At 43.6% G+C, this 22,127-nt stretch overlaps 1 protein-coding gene and 1 pseudogene across 1 annotated transcript; one reads left to right on the top strand and one right to left on the bottom strand.

Annotated features, from left to right (window-relative positions):
• Nucleotides 1-7,664: 7,664 nt before the first annotated feature.
• PJA1 (praja ring finger ubiquitin ligase 1) lies at nt 7,665-11,948 on the bottom strand. The gene is made up of 2 exons (XM_059680552.1): nt 11,819-11,948; nt 7,665-9,925 (listed from the first exon to the last, which is right to left on the bottom strand). The coding sequence occupies exon 2, from the start codon at nt 9,856-9,858 to the stop codon at nt 8,113-8,115; it is 1,746 nt and encodes a 581-aa protein (XP_059536535.1). The 5' UTR covers nt 9,859-9,925; nt 11,819-11,948; the 3' UTR covers nt 7,665-8,112.
• An 8,672-nt stretch (nt 11,949-20,620) lies between these two features.
• LOC132223559 (large ribosomal subunit protein eL15-like) lies at nt 20,621-21,208 on the top strand (annotated as a pseudogene).
• The last annotated feature ends 919 nt before the right edge of the window (nt 21,209-22,127 follow it).

Genomic DNA, 22,127 nt, shown 5'->3' with positions numbered 1-22,127 from the left:
TACAGTCCATGAACCAGCTCTACCTCTGTAGAACCCACACTAGCTCAGGATTTGGAGTCTTTCAGATCCATCAGAAAATGTGTATGTTCTAGGCTTTGGCTGACAGCCCCGGGACTGGGGCCACAGAGGCCCCCACCCCTCACTGGCCTGACCCTGGCACCCTGGGACTCCTCCTCTTAGGAACAAAGCGGCCAGCAGGAACTTCTGACCCCCACAGACCCAGCTGAGCTCCATCCAGGGCAGCCACTCTCCTAGCTGGGAGGACTCTGGCAAGCCTTGGGCTTTTCTTTTCCTAGCGCCCAGCCTGTGAGGGAGGAGTCAATGTGGCAGCCATGCCTAATCAGGCGGGGCCCCTGACACAGAAGCTCCTTCATCTAGGCCTGAGGAGGGGGTCACACTGAGGCTCAAGGAGGGGCCAGGGCAGACACAGAGCCCGTCCAGCCAGGACAGCCCACATTCCTGAGTGGGCCTGGAGGGGTGGGCATGCTCCACAGGAAGCCAAGCCCTTCACCAAGAGGGGCTCAGCCGCCATCTGTGCACACAGACAGCGGTGAGCAAAGAATCTCAGCCGGCAGAGTCAATTGCACAGAAAAAAATAGCAAACATTTTGCTTCCTCCTCCTCCCCCTCTTGCCACACTCCGCTTCCAAAGGCAATGTTGGACTCCCTGCTGAGTATTTTTCTCCAGATCGGGCAAGGCATCCGGAGCCTTGCTAAGTTGCTGAAGAGAGAACGATGTGTGTAGAGGGGGTCTTCTGAGCCCTGCACTCCTGCTGATCCAGCCCAGAAAAAGAGAGCCAGGAGAAATGGGAAAAACCAACAACCACCATCCCCTGATGCTCATATAGCAGACTCTGTCCATCCATTATTTAATTTGCTCAGTCCAACCACCCATCCTATGACATAGGGGTTCTTTTGTCCCATTTTATAAATAAGCAAACTGAGGCTAAAAAGAGAGTATGTGCCTTGCTCACCACTCACAGTTAATTAACATGAAAACTGTTTCTTCTTTTTAAAACTATTTTTATTGATTTCAGAGAGGAAGGGAGAGGGAGAGAGAGATAAAAACATCAATGATGAGAATCATTGATCCATTGATCGGCTGCCTCCTGCTCGCCCCCAACTGGGGATCAAGCCCACAACCCAGGCATGTGCCCTTGAACGAATCTAACCTGGGACCCTTCAGTCCACAGGCCGACACTCTATCCACTGAGCCAAACCAGCCAGGGCAGCATGAAAACTGTTTCGATGGCAGGTCTTTCCAATAGCCCCATTGACCAGGACTGGGGTGGCTGCCAGGGCCTGCCTGGCCTCCCTCAGGAAGAGCCGGCCTTCAGAGGCTTGAGTCAGTGTTCAAGTACCAGTCCAATTTTAGTTTTACTTTTTCTCCCTGGTCACTTGCCTGTTGAAGAGAATTTGAGAAATGCCCTCCAAATGGAAAATAATTAAAATTGCCTCTAATCCCCCATTGAGAGAGAAGCACTGTTAGAAGACATGATGGGTGATTTCCTGATGATCTCTGTTTCACACATATACAATCTGGAGGTGTCTTTCACATACCTGAGATGGTAGTGGACCCGCTCCAGGGATGGGGCCACCCTTCAGTCCTTACCCCATGTCCTCATGAGCCAGCTGGACTGTGTTTCCTCTTCTCCCTATCAGGCAAGCTTGGGTCAAAGTTTCTGGTTCCCAGGTGTCATGCACACATGCCATATTATCATACTATTTCATACATCCCCTACCCCACCTCTGTTCATTCTCTTTCTCTCTCTCTGTCTCCCCTCCCCCCAAGTCTACACATGGTTTAAAAAATCAAATTAACAAAAACTCCAAAGTTAAAAGTGAGGCTCCTTTTCACCCCTGACCTCAGCACCTGTTTCTTGTGTATCTTTCCAGATACATTCTAGGGATAGGCAGTATTTATGTGTATGTACGTCTTGTGAATATGTGTGATAGCTGTGCCCGTTGTTCTGTGCCTCACTCGTGTAACTTCTTGGTTTCTGGATACTCTTGTACTGTAATAGCTGTGGATCTGAAGCATGCTGGCTGTGGGCTGTCTAGCAAAGCATCTGATGGCTGTGCTATCATTTATGTAAGCAGGGCCCAGTGATGGACATTGAAATGCTTTCCAGTCTCTTGCTACTACAAACAATGCAACAGCCAATATCCTTGAACAAACAACCTTGTACTTCTGCTCAGGTAGGAGAAATTTTAGTGGAATTGCTGGGTCACACAGTGTGGGGATTTTAAATGTTAATATATTTCACTAACGGGCCCTTCCAACAAAACAATCAACACTCCCACTGATAGTGTTTCAAAAGGCCCAGCCTACCCTCCCTTTTTTACCTGGCTAATGGCCACTCATGCTTTCCAAGTGGCCTCACTCAGGATGCCTCCAGTGACCAGCCTCCCTTCCCAGCATGGCGAGCCAGGATATTTGCTCCCAGGTCACCTTGTGTTTGCCTCCATGTAGCACTGCCCACAAAAGGTTGTAGTCCTCTCTTCACAGGCCTGTTTCACACACCAGACTATGAGATCATTGAGGAAAGCACTAAGCTTTATTCATCTCTTGCTGGCCCTGTCCAACACTCCACTAGCAGATCCATAAATACAAAAGTATGGCAAAAGTAGGTTTACAATCATGAGTACATGAAACAGTTTATTCTTGTATTATTCTTTATTAATTATTGTATTATTTGTATTATAACTGTAAACCTACTTTTGCCCACCTTGTACTTGTTGAACTAGACTAGTCAGCTCAGATCCCCAGCTCTGAGTGCACAGTGGGCAGCAATGTTTGCTGAATGCAAGACTGATCTGGGCAGTGCTTTGGGTTTGGTTCCCCCGGGTCCCTGGAGATTTGTCTTCAGGCCTTTGGGGCCCTGTCTCTACGTTCTTTCAGACTGGCTCCCAGGCCCTGCTTCAGCAGCATTCTTCTGAGTCTATAAGGAGTTACTGTCTCCTAGTCCCCAGCTCCTATAGAAGAACCCACTCCCCTCCCCAGGTCCTGTGTCTGGTTTCTCCCCTTCTTCCCACCCAAAGGTCTGGTGTCTCTTGTCTGGCCACCCAGGCTGCTCTTACCTGTTCTCTCTGCATGCTGCTGGGAGGTGGCAGCCTGTGCTGCTGGTGACCAGAGGACCTGATGGGGGTCTAACTGGAGCTGGTCTGGGCTCTTCTGCTGAGGACCAGACCCCCACCTGCTCCTCACCGCTCTGGGACTGGGAGGGTTGCTGAGAAGACACTCCTGCTGTCCTCCACCACCAAGCACACATAATATTGCTCTCTCTTCAGAACTACCACCATCTTTCTGAACCTCCTTATCATTCACCTTCTGAGTGGCTGATGGGTGGACCAAGTGACATCACTGAGTGTGAAGAGGTCTGGGGAAATCTTATATCAATGTAAGGGGTGATGAGGCCTCACTAACGTTTGACCACCCTCTTTAAGATAGTGAATTCTGGAGGGAAGAAATAGGATGGGAGGCACACAGGGGTCAGCAGAAACCTGCAGTTATGTGCCTAGCTGCAAAGTCCCATTCTGCAGAAGTGAATGTCAAGGCAGGCTAAAAGCATTGCTCCGGAGTTCCGGAACCTGTCTTGCTCCATACCAGGCCTCGTCAAAGGCTGAGGCCAGGCAGCAGATGGAAAAACACCCCATCAGCTCTCTGTTTGTCAGAGGTTCAATCTAGGCCAAAGAGAGGTGTGCTGAGGATGGTTGCCATATATTCCTCCATCTTCAAGATAAGCACCATTTCCTAGCCACACAGGCCCTGGGCCTGAGACCAGGCTCTGAACCACTGTGGACAAACAGAAAAGGGGACAGAGGGTGATAGGAGGAGAGGAGGAAGGGTACCAGGGCCCACAGAGGCTGGGGGTGTGAGTGGGGCTAAAGCTGGGTCTGATTAACCTGGTTGGGCCAAGTCTCCATGACTTCTCCTGGGCAATCTGAATACAACCCCTGCCCTGAACCTACCCTAGAAGAGGAACTCATCATCCTGCTAGCAAGTGTTGCTGAACACTTGAGCCAAGCACTGGGTGCAATGACTATGGAAATGACTCAGACATAGATAGCTCCTGACCTCAGGGACCACAGAGATGGGACACAGAGAGGAAAGGAGCTAGGGCAATCAGAAAATACTGTTTTCAGGAGCTTTCTTGTGAACAGGACTCTTGCAGTGGTTCTCAACCTTCTTAATGCCGCGACCCTTTAATACAGTTCCTCATGTTGTGGTGACCCCCAATTTCATTGTTACAAATTTAACATAATTAAAGCATAGTGATTAATCACAAAAACAATATGTAATTATATATGTGTTTTCCGATGGTCTTAGGCGATCCCTGTGAAAGGGTCATTCGACCTCCAAAGGGGTCGCGACCCACAGGTTGAGAACCACTGCTTTAAAGGATGGATAGAATTGACAGGATTATAAAGAACATTTCAGGTCAGAGGTCCAGGAATAAACACAGAAGGATCTAGCTGGAACAGAGGTCTAAGAGAAGGTAGTGCCTTCGATCCAGGAAGGGTATTATGATAGTTCTGCTGCAGTGCCAGCTGGGGGGACCATCACAGGAAGCTGAGGTGCTCTCTTGTAAGATATAGTAGCTTATGCTACAAATCAGTGACCAAAATGTGAGGCTATTTCCCCAACAGTCAGGAACCAAAAAGTATAGTATGGGGGGCGGGGGATGGCACCTTTGATGAATCTGTCAAATAGCCTACTCTCAAAAATGACTACTTTGAAAAAAAAAAAAGAGAGAGAACTCATGGACATGGACAACAGTGTGGTGATTGCTAGGAGCATGGGGAGTGGAAGAGGGTGTAGAGGCGATAAATGGTGATGGAAAAAAATGAAGAAAGAAAAAAGAACTCTGCTTTGTGAGTTACGGCCCCCATGGCCTGCTGTTCTAGAACGATGGCTCCAGGTGCCAATAATGGGTCCACTGCGCTGTAAACAGAAATTTCCTGACCCTTGGCCATTTGGGATATTGCATATGACTAGGAAAACAGGCACAAAAGTGGCCTATGGTATTGGCAAGCACCATTTAGAGTTCTTTATTACCAACAAGAGAAACCAACACTAGTTAATTTAAGCAGAACAGTTTTATTGGAAAGCTATGAGGGGGTGGGGCTTGGGAAATTTTCTGGGAGGCTGAAGAATCAGAAACTGGCAGGGACAAGGGAACTGGGCAGCCAAGGACACAGCCACATCCTGCACAGGAGCTATTGGCCACCAGCACTGTCAGCTTGGACCACACTGTCATCACCACAGCAGCCTGGGATCAAACACATAGTGTTACCTGTCTCCTCTGACTTCCTCCCTCCAGACTTAAGGTTCTAAACACTAGTGTCGGATGCTCTTAGCTGAAGTCCCAAGTCCCGGCCACTCAGGGCCTGGGGCCCAGGTCTCGTTCCTTGTTGAGAGAGCCTCATCTCCAGCAGGGCTCTCTACAGTGATAGGCTTCTCCCATCACCAGCAAGGGGCTGCAGGCGCTGGGATGGAGTCTCCTTCCCTGGATTGACTAATTCAGGCTCAAAGGAAAATTAGGGCTCCTGTTATGCACAGGAGCAGGAAGATGACCAGGACTCCTGGGTGCCTCTAACCTACCTCCTCATGTGGTGCCTGTCTGGAACAGCAAAGGTTAATATTAGGCAAACCACCACAACTCCGCCCAGCAAGGGCCTCTAAGGTCACACACAGACTGTGGAGTCTCATGACAGCTGAGGTGCTGGCAGAAGTCCAAAGGGGAACACAGAATGTCTGTGGGGGACAAAGTTATAAATACCAGCTTGACCAGGTGCAGCAAAAAAGAACTGTGGCATCTACCCATGTTTCCATACTTGCAGTGAGAGAATAATAATCTTTCCCTTTTTTTTAATTGGGAAATTTTTGATTTTACTTATTTTGTTAATATTCATTGTAATATACTGACACTGTAAAAAACAACAACAAGCAAATTAATTATTTCATGTGAAAAAAATCAAAATCCCCCTTCCTCACACTTTTCCCCTAACCCCTTGTCCATTCCCAGAGATACCTGCTGCCATTAGTTAGCTGCGTAGCCTCTAGACACTTCTTTGCATTTTTGTATATAGTTTGGTTTTGTAAGGTTTTATCTTACATAAATACTGTACGTATTCTACAATATGCACTTTTTTTTTTACTTAACATTATGTCTTGGAGACCTCTCCGTAACAGTACATACAGTTTTTAACTGCTGCATAGTATTAATCCACACTACCCAAGTACTGACGTCAGGCTGAAGGACAGGCTCCACTTTAGATTTCGAAAGATAGCAATTCCCCAAACTGCTCTCCAAAAAGGCTGCTGTGGTCTACATTCACACCAACAGCAGGAGTGTTCCATTTCTTCTCTTGCTAGCCCAAACTAGATATTATCACAAAGAAAAACCACTGCTTTCTGATGGACACAATGTTTCATTGTTGTGTTAATTTCCATGTCACTGGTTGCTGGTGAGGTTGAACATTAACAATATCCAGGCTGCTGGAGCTGAAAACAGCTCTCAGAAACTGTTGGGAGGAACATAAATGAGTACACATTGGAAAGCAGTTTGGAAACATCTAGTTTGGATGAAGATGCTCAGACCCTAAGACCCAAAAATTTTATTTCCAACCCTAAGACCCAGAAATTTCATCTCCATATACTTACCCCTAGAGAAACTCACACATGTGCACAGATATCTGTTAGTATGTTCACTGCCACAAAATACTAGGAAAAACCTACATGTCCACCAACAGGGATGGATAAATAAATTGTGGTAATTCAAACAAACGAATACTTAGTATACAGCAGTTAAAATGTATGAACTAGATCAATATGTATGAAAATGGCTAAATCTCAAAAACAATGTTGAGTGAAAAAATCAAGTTGTAAAATGATACGCACATTCTATCAATCATGTCCATTTAAAAACAGAAACATTCTATATTAGATATAGATATATGCAGATATACCTATACACACACACCTATACATCAATATGTACACATATGTGTATACACATATATATGTTTAAAAACAGACAAGAAGTAAACACACCATTTCCTGGGTACTGCTCACCTCTGTGCAGGAAGATAAATATGACAGGTGAGGAACTTCACTTATACCTAAAAAATTATCTTTACTGGAAAGAGAAAACTGAATCCAACATGGCCAAATTCTAGTGCCCGTTCACTGTGTAAGTGGGTGCCTATATCTTTTCCTCAGCACTTGTCTGGCATATATTTTTCCATTCCTTTTGTGTCATTGTGTTAAGGTATATAATCCACATAGAGTTTTATATTTGTTACCCATTCCCTCTGGAGTTTCTGTTTTCTGAAAGGAGATTTTAACTCCTTCACTCCTACACTCATTTTGGATTTACTCTACCATTGTTCTTTCATTTTACCATGCTTTCTTGTTTCTTTCCTTCTTGACAGAGTATTCTCTATGCAGCCTTTGCCCCACAGTAGTTTGATAAACACATACTTTATTCCTTTTAGAAATAATTACCCTTAATTTTGCTGTTGTCAGAGTCAGCATTTCCAGTGAAACTAGTTTTTCTACTATTTGGAACACCAAAAACCCTATTTTGATGCAAATGCAAGGGATCCATTTAAAAAGTCACTTAGTACCATTGTTTTAGACAAAACCAAACAATTCCACTGTAGCATGTAAAACCAAAAGAACTTTAATAAGCTTTCTGGCACTGTAATTACAGGAACATTAACCCATAACATGCAACAGAAATGGGGATGCCTTTTGGACATATTTAACAGATAAACTTGATGATATTATAATTAACAGCAACATATCTACTGAAAAAACAAATGCAACAGATTTCAATGTTCAGGTTAGAAAATGTATGTTCTTATTGCAATCTCAAGTAGCATTTAGAAAGTTTAGTTTTCCCTTTGTCACCTCTAAAACACAGTATGGTTTTTAATGCAATTGTACACAACCGTTTCACATTGGATATGATCACAAGAAATCAACTGATATACTAGATTAATGGACTGATTGGTTTCATTTCAATTGTTAATTCTGAGAGGAATCCTGCAGTATTGTGGGTTTCAGACAGGGAAAATAGTAGACCAAGAGGAAAGAGCCTTGGTCTTAAAGTTGGGGAGGGAACATGCAGCGGCACACAGGGCAAGTGCCGGACTTCTGAAGCCAGATGGACACGCATGGCTTGTGGAAATAGTGGTGGCATGGCAGCTCGGTTGCCACCTCCCCCTTCACATATTCACTGCAACATATGGGGCAACACATTTCTTGCCCCACTGCACTATGGTCTTCAGTGACCAGGATCTCAGGTAGACTGTCGATGCTCTCCTTGCTTGCTGGTGGATTGGCCACCTCCACGTCCACTGCAAGAGACTCCAAGTGTGCGAGGGCCGTTTCCATTGCCTGTGCCAGGCGTTCTTCAAGTGCCATGTACGTGAGGAACTGAGGATCCACATAGGAAATGGCTTCGGCCACCCCCAACCCATCTGCAAACCCATCAAAGAGGCTCCAATCCACTTCTAGGTCTTCACTCACGCTGGAGTCATCTTCGAGGTTGTTGTTGCCATCCAGCATGAAGACCCCAGGATGCAGAAACTCCTGACCGGAATCATTATCCTCTTCACTGCTGCTCTCATTTTCATTGTATTGGAGCCAAGGAACTTCTCCTTCTTCCGGCAATGCCCGCTCCACTTCCTGAAGAGCTGGTCTTTGAACTTCTTCAAGTTCATTGCTGCCATTGCTGCCAGTGATGGCACTAGCACTGGGGCTAGCGCCGGCGTTGACAATCACTCCGGCATTCACTCTGGCTGGCTCAGGTTGGTGCTCTTCTTTCCCTGGTAGAGTCTCCCAGCTTTCGCCATTGGACGACGGGTTTTTCTCCCAATCTCCGTGCTTCTGACGCAAAGCAGCAGTCCACTCTTTGTCACTGTCAGAGTCTTCATCGCAGTATTTGTGGTAATCATCATTGAATGTCCAGAAGTCATGGTCGGCCATGGTACATCGCCGTCTTGGCACCTTTTCTGGCTTCACTTGGTCGTTCCTGGCTTCCCTCTCATCCTCAAGATACTTTGGCTCAGAGTAGCCACTTGAACTCTCGCCTCTGCCTCTCCTTGCCCGGCTGCCCAAGTGGCACTCACCAGTGCTAGCAGTGTCCCTCCACCTGGAAGTACTGTGTGGCATATCTTCATCATCATCAGTATCAAAAAATATTTTTGGTTTCATGCAGTTTGGACTGGCCAGATTTCTGATTTTGGGCCTCACCACTGGCTCCTCTGCAACCTTAGGGGTGTTTTCCCCACCAGCACGAACAATCACAGGACCCCTGCTGGGACGCACAGGTACATTCTGCTCCTGTCTGTCCCTCTCCAGGCTGTCGCCTTTTGTAGCCACCTTCGTGTCAGCAGCAGAGGTCTGAGGAGCCATGCTCTTTTGCTGCAGGAACTCAGCTCTGCCAGTAGAGCGTATCACTGTAGGGGCTGGATCAAGCTCCTTTCTCACATCACTGTTAAAACTAGAGAACTGGGGGGGCACACCAACCAAAGACCTTGCCCCTTTCTCTGGGTCATACAGCTTATCACCTTTAAACTTGCCAGCTTTCCCTCTCACTGGCACTCGCTCCACAGGCCCAGCCCCCTCCTCCTCGCTATCATCTGCCCCGAAAGAGTCAATATGTCCATAAGCCATTCCTCTTCTACTACCCAGACCCCTGTACTCTCTGGGCGGGTACCTGGAGTAGTCCTCATTATCAACAGTCAGGCTGCTTCCTGAATTCTCACTGTCATCCCAACGATGACGATTGGTGGAAAATGGTGATCGGCTCCTCTTGGTGGTTTGACTGGGGGCTGATCTGTGCATTGGGACTTCAGGTGTCGTCTTTCTCTGGCTGGAAATCCTTTCCTGCTGGCTCGTAGATGGCCTGAAACTGACATAGGCATGCATTCTTCCATACCTCCTTCCTGTATGGGACTGATACCCTCCTGCTGGCCTGGGCCACAGAGGCTTGCTAGATTCCTGACCCACTGCTCTGACTTAGGAGGATTTCCAATAAAGCTGGGGTTCAAGTGGAAAGGCTCCTGCTCCCTGTACACACTTTGGAGATGGGAAGGTCAAATCAGTTCAGAATAAAGGAGCAGGTAGATTTCTTTCCACTTCAGTAGGCAGGTAACAGAAAGAATAAGGGGCCTTTAAAATTAGTTTCACTTTCTTTTAAAGCCTGGAGTATCATTCCAGTGACTGTCAGGTGTAGACTGGAATACATTTTTAATGTTGGCAAAATTATTACAAAACTGGGTTTGTAGGAAAGTGAAATTGAGGGGAGAATCTGACAGAATGTGGAGGGGGGGGTGACTGGACTCTGGGTGGGTGGGTGAAGTACTGTGAAATTGCACCAACATGGGAAGAGGAAAGACTACTGTGGGTTTTATGGAGTATCTGCATTTTTCTGAGCCCTGCAGACATACAGGAGAATTGCGAATTGGAATAGGGTGGAAAATATAGATCACTGTGTGTGTACTGAGTGCAGACATGTCTATCAGAAGGAAAGGGACAGGTGGAAGGGGAACAGCAATCATGCAATGGAGAGATGGCTATGTTTTTAGGGGGATGGTGCAGGTGATGGTGGCACTGGGAAGAAGTGTGTCATAAAGAATTAAGACCCTTTCTGGACGTGGGTATAAAAATGACAGCTGTGGGTAGGATGGCTTCAGAGGAGAGGGGCGTGTATAAGTATGAGAGAAACAGAACGTGCATGTGTGATCCTATGTGTGAAGAGACACCTGGGTTTATGTTTCTGTAGCAGGCAAGGAAGGGTACGGTGGCACTGAACAGGTGTGTCCATGACTGTGTGTGTGTTCGTCAAAATGGAAGGCAACAGTGCACTGCAGGGACCAGAAAAAGAGGGCTGTCCGTGCACATGCGTAGTAGACAGGAGAGGGGAGCATTTAGGAGGGGTGTGTGGGGTGTATTTGTATGTAAGGGGCCTATGAAAGAGGAGCCAGCATTCTGACTATATCCTTATATATGTATGTGGCTGGTCCTAGAGAGTGAGGTTGTGTGTATATGTATGTGTATCTGGGGAAAGGCACTGCAGGGTGTGACTGTATGAGCGTGTGTCCTATGTGGGGGAAGGGCCACACAGGAACCTTGAGTCCTGGGGGGGGGTGGCTTCAATGTAATGTTTCTGTGTGTGCACCCATGGACGTGCATGTGTGTGTGTGTACATGCTTGTGTGTGTCCTTGCACGCGAGAGACATGGGAGGGGGATGGGAGGATACCGGGAGGTAGAGGGAGAGGTAAGGGGAGGGGGAGCAGGCTGCAATGTCAAAATGAGAACCAGGAAAATATTATCGGTTCAAATGGCAAATCCAAACCAATGTGGCAGGGAAAGGGGGAAAGAACGGATGGGGGAATAGTTTTCCCCTGGGAATAATTTTTTTTCTAACAAAAAAGATATTTACCTAAAAATCAATTTACATTCAGCAAACCAACTGCAAAATGGGGGCTGCAAAGGGGCCGAGAAAGGAGGAGAGGCAGGAAGAGGTGGGAGAGTGCTGGGACCACTAGTCCCCTCAGTGATTAAAGCCACTCGAGTGGGGGGCCACGCCACAGGAAAGAGACTGAGGATGGGGTTCCCAAACAGGCCGATGGAGGACACAGGCCTCCCACTGCAGTCAGGTCCCGCGAATGCCCCACCCCTTCCCGAGGGGCGAGCCGGAAAATCTGCTCGCTAGAGCTCCTCCAAATCCTCTCTCCCGCCGGCCACTCGCCCCACCGCCCTGTCTGGATGAATGCAGGACGTCTACAGCATTTCACTCACCAGTCCGGACACCCGCGAGCCCTCGTGCTCTGGGACCTCCGACCGCCAAGACTGCCAAAGCCAAAGCCGCTGCTCCGGGTCTGGCTCCTCCTCAGCCAGATAACAGCGGGCGGGCGGCAGCGGAAGTGACGGTGGCTATAGCTGGGGCCGCCCCCGAGATGTGGCGGGGGTGGCAGCTGCTCGAGACAAATCAGGGTGGGCCCAAAAGCTTTATTTCATTTTAAATGATGAATTCGCCAAGGATACAGAAAAGGACAGTGAGAAATGTAGCCAACAGCCAGCTTTAACAAATGTTAACCATTTAGCCACATTCCCTTCTGTTCTGTTTTTTTTTTCTTTTAATAAAATGAAATCTGCAAAGTCTTTCTGATTAATTCCAATGTGAAAGTAATTATATTAATATATGTCCTGTTACATGTTATGGTTTTTACTGGAAGTATTTAAAATGTGAAACTATACTTAAGGTTGCAGTAAGTTTTGTTTTGTTTTGTTTTTTTACCTGCTTGAGGCAAATTGAACTGTTTACAGTAGAATTTGTTGTTGTTGTTGTTAATCACAAAATCAAGCTACTCTATCCAAAAGAAATGATCAATCATGAAGCACAGCACGGGTTCGCATTCTGGTAAATACACTGCAGTTTAAAAACATTACAGCCATTTCTTTTGGGTTGATACAATTTGAACTCTGAACTTCTTTTTCAAAAAATTGCACTTTACAATGTATCTCTAATATTTGCAACAATAGCAAATAGGTTCACAACAACAGTTAAGTTTTGTTCTGACTGGAAATAAAATGCATAGTAGAAGAACAAGAAATTTTAGAGGTACCAACAGAATGAAAATAAGATGTATGACTTTCAAACCATTAAAACATATGTAGAATGAAGAGAAAAACTTAGTTTAACAAAGGGCAGAAATGGGTAGAGAGGCAACAAGAATGGATGTTAAAAAAAAAAAAGACAAAGGGCAGGAATAAGTCCAAATATATCAGTATGCATCATGGGTTTTCCTATTTAAAAAAAACCACCAAAATCTCATTTTGAGCATTTCATTTTCAGAAATCTAGTTATATGTTGTTTATATGAATTTTACCTAAAACAAAAATAAGAATGGAAAATATGCAGCAGTTAAACACTGACAGAAAGGAAGGAAGGATAAGCATAGAAAGGGAGGGAAGGTGGAGGGAGGGAAAGGAAAATAAATTTAAATCTTCACCTCAGGAATGAGGATATTTTCCCATTGGTTTTTAGAGCGAGTGGAAGGGAGGGGGGAGAGGGAATGAAAGAAACACAGATTGAACCTGCAACAGAAGTACTCTTGACAGAAAATTGAACCCACCACTTTTAGGTTCCTAGGCTGACACTCTAGCCACATTCAAACCAGCCAGGGCAGAAAAAGTTTTTTAAAAAGAAAGAAAGAAAGGAAGAAGGAAGAAAGGAAAGAAGGAAATAGATATAGTAATGTTAATACAGAAAAAAATAAATAACTCAAACTAAAAAGCATTAATGAGAACAAAACAGATTGCTTCATTTGCCAAGAAGATATAGTTGATAAAATTTAAATGCCAAACAATGTAATTTCAAAATATATGAGGCAAATATTGTTAGAAATATAAAGATATCAGAAAGTCTGCAATTATAGAGGGAGACATAGCCGCAGTTGTTATGGTATAGATAGATCAAATAGACTAATAAATTAGTATATAGAGAGATTGAACAATACAATTAATAAGATTGCTCTAATGTGTATGTATTCATGTACTCAAGAAAGAATGCATTTTTTAAAAAATATGCTTTTATTGATTTTTTGAGAGAGAGAGAGAGAGAAGGAAGAGATAGAAACATCAATGTGATGTGAGAGCAGAACATTGATTGGCTGCCTCCTGCACTCCCCCTACTGGGGATCAAGCCCATAACCAGCAATCAAACCAGCAACCTCTTGGTTCATGGGTTGACACTCAGTCACTGAGACACACTGGCCAGACAAGAAAGAATACATTTTAAGTAAAAATATTTAAAATATTTCAAACATACATAAAGGTACCTAGTATAAAATGCACAGTTCCACATAACTGTCACACAGATTGAGCAAATTTTATTTTCTGCAGGTCTTCAGATCCTTCTGTTTTAGAAGCAAAATATTACAGTTGAAGCCCTCACTTTATCCTATTCATCTTACTTCTTTTTCCCAAAGAAGCACCATTTAGACTTTTCCTTCTGTCCATGCTTGCTTTTCTTTTTCTACATATGTAGATGTCTGTAACCAATACACATTATTATTTTATGCATTTATTTTATTTTAATTTAATTATTTTTTTATTGTCTAAAGTTTTACATATGTCTCCTTTTCCCCCAGTTGACCCTCCCCTGGCATTTCCACCCTGGACAAGCCTCCACCGCCCCAGTGTCTGTGTCCATTAGTTATGCTAATATGCATGCCTACAAGTCCTTTGGTTCCTCTCTAACCATCCCCCCATTGTCTCTAGATTGATCTATTCTTGTTCATCAAATTATGTTGGTCATTATATCCCACATATGAGTGAGATCATGTGATATTTATCTTTCTCTGACTGGCTTATTTTGCTTAGCATAATGCTCTCCAGTTCCATCCATGTTGTTGCAAATGGTAAAAGTTCCTTCTTATAGCACAAATTCTGTAGATTGTATCATAATAAATACATCCTCTGAAGCTTAAATTTTTACTTATTCTTTTAGAAATTTAGCACTTTCATACATTTAAATTTAGCTCATGTATTTTAACTGCTGAATACTATTATATCAATTTTCCAACATGATCAACACTAATAAAAGAGAAAAATGGTAATTGGCGTACGACGATACCCTTTTCATTGGCTAATCAGGGCTATATGCAAATTAACTGCCAACTAAGATTGGCAGTTAACTGCCAACTAAGATTGGCAGTTAACTGCCAACAAGATGGCGGTTAATTTGCATATGTAGGCACAATGCAGGGAGGCGAAAGGGAAAGCAGGAAGAAGCCCCCTGCCACTGACAGTGATCGGAAACCCAGGGGGGAGCTAAGAGCTGGGGGGCAGGACAAAGACGGCCCTGGGGCCGCCTTTCCCCTGCCCCCCAGCCATGATCGGAGAATCAGGCACCTTTTCTGCCCTGGCCAGTGATAGCAGGAAGTAGGGGTGGAGCCAGCGATGGGAGCTGGACACGGTCGAAGCTGGCAGTCCCGGGAGCTAGGGGTCCCTTGCCTGGGCCTAAAGCGGAGCCCGTGATCGCTGGGCCGCTGCAGCTGCGGGTCCCCGCTGCCCGAGCCGGAAGCCTCAGCCAGAGGCATTAGGCCTGGGCAGGGGCGGAGCCTGCAACCGTGGGGAGCAGGGGGTCCCCTGCCCAGGCCTGACACCTCTGCTGGAGGCCTCAGGCCTGGTCAAGGGGCCGATCCGGTGATTGGTGATCGGAGGGTGATGAGGGTCAACTCCTCTGGCCGAGGCATCAGGCCTGGGTGGGGGGCTGAGCCGGGGATTGGGGGGATATGATGGTCCCCTTGCCTAGGCATGAAGCCTGGGTCAGAGGCGTCATGCTTGGGCGGGGGGTGGAGCAGGTGATCAGATGGAGATGGGGGTCCCCTGCCCAGGCATGATTCCTGGGCCAAAGGCCTCAGGCCTGGGCGGGGCCCAGAGCCAGTGATCGGGGGGGAGATGGGGGTCCCCTGTCCCAACCTGACACCTCTGGCGGAGGCGTCAGGCCTGGGCAAGGGGCCGATCAGGTGATCGGAGGGTGATGGGGGTCTACGCTTCTGGCTGAGGCATCAGGTCTGGGCAAGGGGCAGAGCCAGCAATCGGAGGGGTCTGGAGGTCCCCTGCCCAGGCCTGATGCCTGGGCCAGAGGCGTCAGGCCTGGGCAAGGGGTCGATCCTGCGATTGGAGGGTGATGGAGGTCAACGCCTGAGGGCTCCCAGTATGTGAGAGGGGGCAGGCTGGGCTGAGGGACACTCCCCCCCACACACACCCAGTGCACGAATTTCATGCACCGGGCCCCTAGTATTACTATAATATATTATTGTATGGACTTCTGTTGCATGAATTATCCATTTTCTTTCCTCTCTTTCCCTCCTGATGGACTTGGGTTGTTTCAGTTTTGTGCTATTATAAATGGGTATTTAATGAACATGGTTCCTTGTGGCCACATGGAAGAGTTTTTCTTGGGCAGAGCTTCCCAGCTAAGTAATGGATGTTCTTATATATTGAGCCCCTTAATCTTCCAGGAAGATGATCTGACTTACTGCTACCATGAAGACTGTTGTCTCTGGCTAAGAGCAGACTGTGTTCATCCTAGTGAGCTGGTATACATATTATCATTTTAAACATTTTCATTGATGTGAAAAAATTGGGGGGAAAAACTGCTCTAGCATATGTATATTGAAATGAAATTTCTGCATCAAAGAGTATGTACTAGTTATCTATTGCTGCGTAACAAATTGCCCCCAAACTTAGCAATTTAAAATTTATATAAAACAAACATTTATTATATAATACTCTCTGTGAGTCAAGAATCTACTAATAGCTTAACTGGGTGCCTCTGGATCAGTCTCTCATGGGGTTACCTCAAGCTGTCATCTGGGGTTTCAATCTCACTTGCAGGCTCATTTGGGGTGGGATGTCCACATCTAAGCTCCTTTACATGGCTATTGGCAGGCCTCAGAAGATCCACTTCCAAATTCAATTATGTGGTTGCTGTCAGGCTTTGGTTTCATGCCATGTGGCATCATAGGTGAATTTTACCAAACAGTCAAATAAGAACTAACATCTACACTTCTCAAACTATTCCAAAAAGCTCAAGAGGAGAGTTTTACAAGACCAGCATTACTCTCATTCCAAAAATACCACAAATAAAAATACCACAAATAAAAAAAAATTATAAGCTAATATCCCTGGTGAACATACATGCTAAAATCCTCAACAAAATATTAGCAAACCAGATTCCAGCAGTGCATTAGAAAGATCATACACTATGACCAAGTGGGATTTATTCATAACATGCAAAGTTGGTATAACATTCTCAAATCAATTAATGTTATACACAACATAAACAAAATGAAGGATAAAAATCATATGATCATATCAATAGATGCAGAAAAAAGCATTGGACAAAATCCAGCACCCGCTTATGATAAAAACCCTCAGCAAACTGGGAATATGGGGAAAATACCTCAGCTAGTAAAGGCCATATATGACAAAACCACATCTAGCATCATATTCAATGGGTTAAAACTAAAAGCACTTCTCTTAAAATCAGGTACGAGACAGGGATGTTCACTTTCACCACTTTTATTCAGCATAGTACTAGAAGTCCTAGCCACAGCAATCAGACAAGAAGAAGAAATAAAAGGCATCTGAATTGGAAAGGAAGATATAAAACTGTCATTATTTGCACATGACATGATATTGTATATAGAAAACCCTAAAGATTCTACTAAAAAACTACCACAATTGATAAATGAATTCAGTAAGTAGTAGGATACAAAATAAATATTCAGAAATTGGTTGCATTTTTATACACCAATAATGAACTATCAGAACGGGAAATTAAGAGAACAATCCCATTTACAATTGCATCCAAAGAAATAGCTAGGAATAAATTTACCCAAGGAGGTAAAAAATCTGTACTCTGAAAATTATAAGACACTGAAGAAAGAAATTGAAGAAGATACAAATAAATGGAAACATATACTGTGGTCATGGATTGAAAGAGGGAACATCACTAGTTCTATAGATTCAACACATTTCTCATCAAAATAACAATGGCATTTTTACAGAACTAGACTAAATAATCCAAAAATTTATATGGAACTGCAAAAGATCCTGAATAGTCACAGAAATATTTTGAAAGACCAAAGTTGGAAGCATGCTACCTAATATCAAACTATACTATAAGGCCATAGTAATCGAAACAGCATGGTATTGGCACAAGAACAGTCAGATAGAACAATGGAACAAAACACAGCCCAGAAATCAACCCACACCATTATGGTCAACTAATCTATGACAAAAGAGGCAAGAATATACAACGGGATAATGACAATTTCTTCAATAAATGGTGTTGGAAAAATTGGACAGATACATGCAAAAAGTGAAACTAGAGGACCTTTGTACACCATATCCAAGAACAAACTCAAAATGGATAAAAGATTTAAATGTAAGACTCAAAACCATAAAACTCCTAGAAGAAAACAGGCAGTAAAATTTTTGACATTTCTTCTAGCAATATATTTTTTGATATATCCCCTTGGGAAGGGAAACCAAAGAAAAAATAGACAAATGGGACTACATTAAAATAAAAAGTTTTTGCACAGCAAAGGAAACCATCAACAAAATGAAAAGACAACCTACCGATTGGAAGATATTCACCAATGATACATCCAATAAGGGATTAATATCCAACATTTATAAAGAAGTCAACAACTCAACATCAAAGAAACAAACAATCCGTTTTTAAAAATGGGCAGAGAACCTGAACAGACACTTCTCCAAAGAAGACATACAGATGGACAACAGACATATGAAAAGATGTTTAATATCTCTAATCATCAGGGAAATCAACACAGAACAATGAGCTATCACCACATAAGTATCAGAAAGGTTACCATCAATAAATCAACAAGCAACAATGTTGTCCAGGATGTGGAGAGAAGGGAACCCTGAGGCATTGTTGGTGGGAATGAAGATTGGAGCAGCCGCTGGGGAAAGCAATATGGAGTTTCCTCAAAAATTAAAAAAATAGAACTGTCTTATGACTCAGTGGTTCCACTTCTGGTTAAATTATTCAAGGAAACCCAAAACACTAATTCGAATGACTATATGTATTCCTATGTTCATTGCAGCGTTATTTACAATACCCACGATATGGAAGCAACCCAAGTACCCATCAATATATGAGTGGATAAAAAAGTGGTGGTACACAATACCAGATATCAAGCTATATTACAAAGCCACTGTTCACAAAACTGCCTGGTATCAGCACAAGAACAGACATATAGACCAATGGAACAGAATAAAGAACCCAGAAATTGACCCAAGACATTACACTCAATTAATATTCGACAAAGGAGGCAAGAGCATACAATGGAGTGAAAACAGTCTCTTTAATAAATGGTGCTGGGAAATTTGGTCAGATACATGCAAAAAAAAAATGAAACTAGACCACCAACTTATACACAAAAATAAACTCAAAATGGATAAAGAACTTGTTCGTAAGACAGTTAACCATAAAAATCCTAGAAGAATCCATAGGCAGCAAAATAGCAGACATATGTCGTAGCAATATCTTTACCGATACAGCTCCCAGGACAATGGAAACTAAGGAGAAAATAAACAAATGAAACTACATCAAAATAAAAAGCTTCTGCACAGCAAAAGAAACCATCAACAAAACAACAAGAAAGCCCACTGCATGGGAGAACATATTTGCCAACGTTATCTCTGATAAGGGATTAATTTCCAAAATTTATACAGAACTCATACAACTTAATAAAAGGAAGATAAACAATCCAATAAAAAAAATGGGCAAAGGACTTAAATAGATACTTTTCAAAAGAGGACATTCAGAAGGCTAAGAGACATATGAAAACATGCTCAAAGTCACTAATCAGAGAGATGAAAATCAAAATGACAATGAGGTACCATCTCACACCTGTCAGAATGGCTATCATCAACAAGTCAACAACAAGTGCTGGCGAGGATGCGGAGAAAAAAGAACCCCCTTGCACTGCTGGTAGAAATGCAGACTGGTGCAGCCACTGTGGAAAACAGTATGGAGTTTCCTCAAAAAATTAAAAGTGGAACTCCCATTTGACCCAGTAATCTCATTTCTAGGAATATATCCCAAGGAAACAGAAACACTAAGCAGAAAGGATATATGCACCCCTATGTGCATAGCAGAACAATTTATAATAGCTAATATTTGGAAAGAGCCTAGGTGTCCATCAGCAGATGAGTGGATTAGAAAACTGTGGTACATCTACACAATGGAATACTATGCTGCTGTAAAAAAGAAAGAATTCTTACCGTTTGCAACAGCATGGATGGAACTAGAGAGCATTATGCTAAGCAAAATAAGCCAGTCAGAAAAAGATAAATATCACATGATATCACTCATTTGTGTAATATAATGAACAGCATAAACTGATGAACAAAAATAGAACCAGAGACATAGAAGCATTGAATAGACCATCCAACCTATGAGGGAAGGTGTGTGTGTGTTGGGGGGGGGGGGGTTGAGGGGTTAAGAGATCAACCAAAGGACTTGTATGCATGAATATGAGCATAACCAGTGGACACAGACAGTAGGGGGATGAGGGCATGTACTGGGGGGGTGGGAGCAGCTGGGGAGAGGTCAATGGGGGAAAAAGAAGACCCATGTAATAGTTTGAACAATAAATAATTTACATTTTAAAAAAGTGGTGGTACAGGAATACAATGGAATATTACCGGCCATAAAAAAGAATGAAATCTTAGCATTGTGACAGCATGGATGGACTTAGAGGGTATTATGCTAAATGAAATAAGTCAGACAGAGAAAGACAAATAACATAAGATTCCATTTATTTGTAAAATCTAAAGAACAATTTAAACAAACAAAATAGAAACAGACTCATAGACACAGAGAACAGACTGGTGGTTGCCAGAGGGGCGGGGGTTTGGGGGACCGGGTGAAAAAGGTGAAGTGATTGAGAAGTACAGAATGATAGTTAGAAAATAGTCATGGGGATGTAAAGTATAGCATAGGGCTTTTCTGTCTGGCCACAGCCATCAGTTTTGTTTCAGAGATAAGCCAGGATGGATGCTTACAAATACATCCAGGAGCTATGGAGAAAGAAGCAGTCCGATGCAGTGCACTTCCTTCTCAGGGTGGACTGTTGGCACTACAGCCATCTCTCTGCACTCCACAGGGCCCTCAGCCCCACCTGGTCAATAAAGCTCACAGGCTGGAATATAAGGCCAAACAAGGTTATGCCATATATTGGATTTGTGTGCACAGTGGTGGCTGCAAATACCTGTTGCTAATGGTGCAACCTACAGCAAGCCTGTCCATCATGGTGTCAACCAGTTTACTTGAAGCCTTCAGTCTGTTGCCAAGAAGTGAGGTGGACACTGCTGTGGGGCTCTGAGCATCCTGAATTCTTACTGGGTTGGTGAAGATTCCACATACAAATTCTTTGAGGTTATCCTCATGGATCCATTCTACAAAGCTATTAAAAGGAATCTTGACACCAAAAACAGTCCACAAGCACAGGGAGATGAGAGGGCTGACATCTGCAAAAGCCGTGGCCTGGGAAGGGCCACGAGTTCCACCACACTATTGGTGATTCTCCCTGTGCAGCTTGGAGAAATAACAATACTCTCCAGCTATACCTTTACTGCTAATATAAGTAATGTTTGTCAAATTCTTACCTAATAAACAATTTAGGGCAGTCATTTCTGCTTAAAAGTGTTCTTTAATTTGTTAAAACTAGTTGCCTGCAGATTGTTTTATGAATCAATTGTCAAATTATGAAAGTTAAAGTGCAATAACGTTTGAAGACTATAAGTGATGATGTATCTTGTTTGTCACAAGATAAATGTTTTTGTCTTTGTTTTATCTTATTAGTGAGTTTATATGTCAGTGTTTAAAATGTTGTTTGGTATAATAGGTGTAAAGTAAATTCTGTGAAAAGGGAGTGCAAAAAGATAAATAAAATGAAGTACAGCATATGGAATATAATTGCGATAACTACTTATGGTGCCAGGTGAGTACTGGAAATATGGGGAGATACTTTGTAAAGTATATGACTGTCTATAACCACTATACTGTACACCTGAAACTAATACAAAATAATATTGAATGTAAACTCTAATTGAAAACTGAAAATAAAAAAGAGAGATGGTCAAATCCCAAACAACAAAAAAAGAAAATAACACCACCTGAAAATAACTGGTATGGCTCTAATTTTCAATGACTGTCTAGTATTGCATAATGTGGGTGTGCCATAATCTATTCAGCTATCAACTACTGATAGATAATTAGGATTTTCAGGGGTGTTTAAATACTATGAACAATGCTGCTACACACATCTTTGTACTTATAGGTCCTTAGGTGCCAGGGTCTTCATTTTCATGGAATCATGTCACAAAAGTAGAATTGCTTGGTCAAATGATGCATATCTTTTTACTTTTAGTAGATGGTGCCAAATTGCTTTCTCCGGATTTCCACTGGCATTGTGTGACCCTGCACCATGGCTAACTTGACTGCACCTGGAGCAGAGATTCTTTACCTAGGCTGGGCCAATTGGACTTCTCTCCTAGA

The sequence above is a fragment of the Myotis daubentonii genome, chromosome X (assembly GCF_963259705.1).
Source record: "Myotis daubentonii chromosome X, mMyoDau2.1, whole genome shotgun sequence".
Taxonomy (NCBI): Eukaryota; Metazoa; Chordata; class Mammalia; order Chiroptera; family Vespertilionidae; genus Myotis; species Myotis daubentonii.
Note: the sequence above shows the minus strand (reverse complement) of the source record. Positions and strands in the feature narration are given on the sequence as shown.

What these genes read in the sequence shown, in the direction of transcription:
- PJA1 (XM_059680552.1), bottom strand. Translation starts at nt 9,858, where the DNA reads ATGCACAGATCAGCCCCCAGTCAAACCACCAAGAGGAGCCGATCACCA.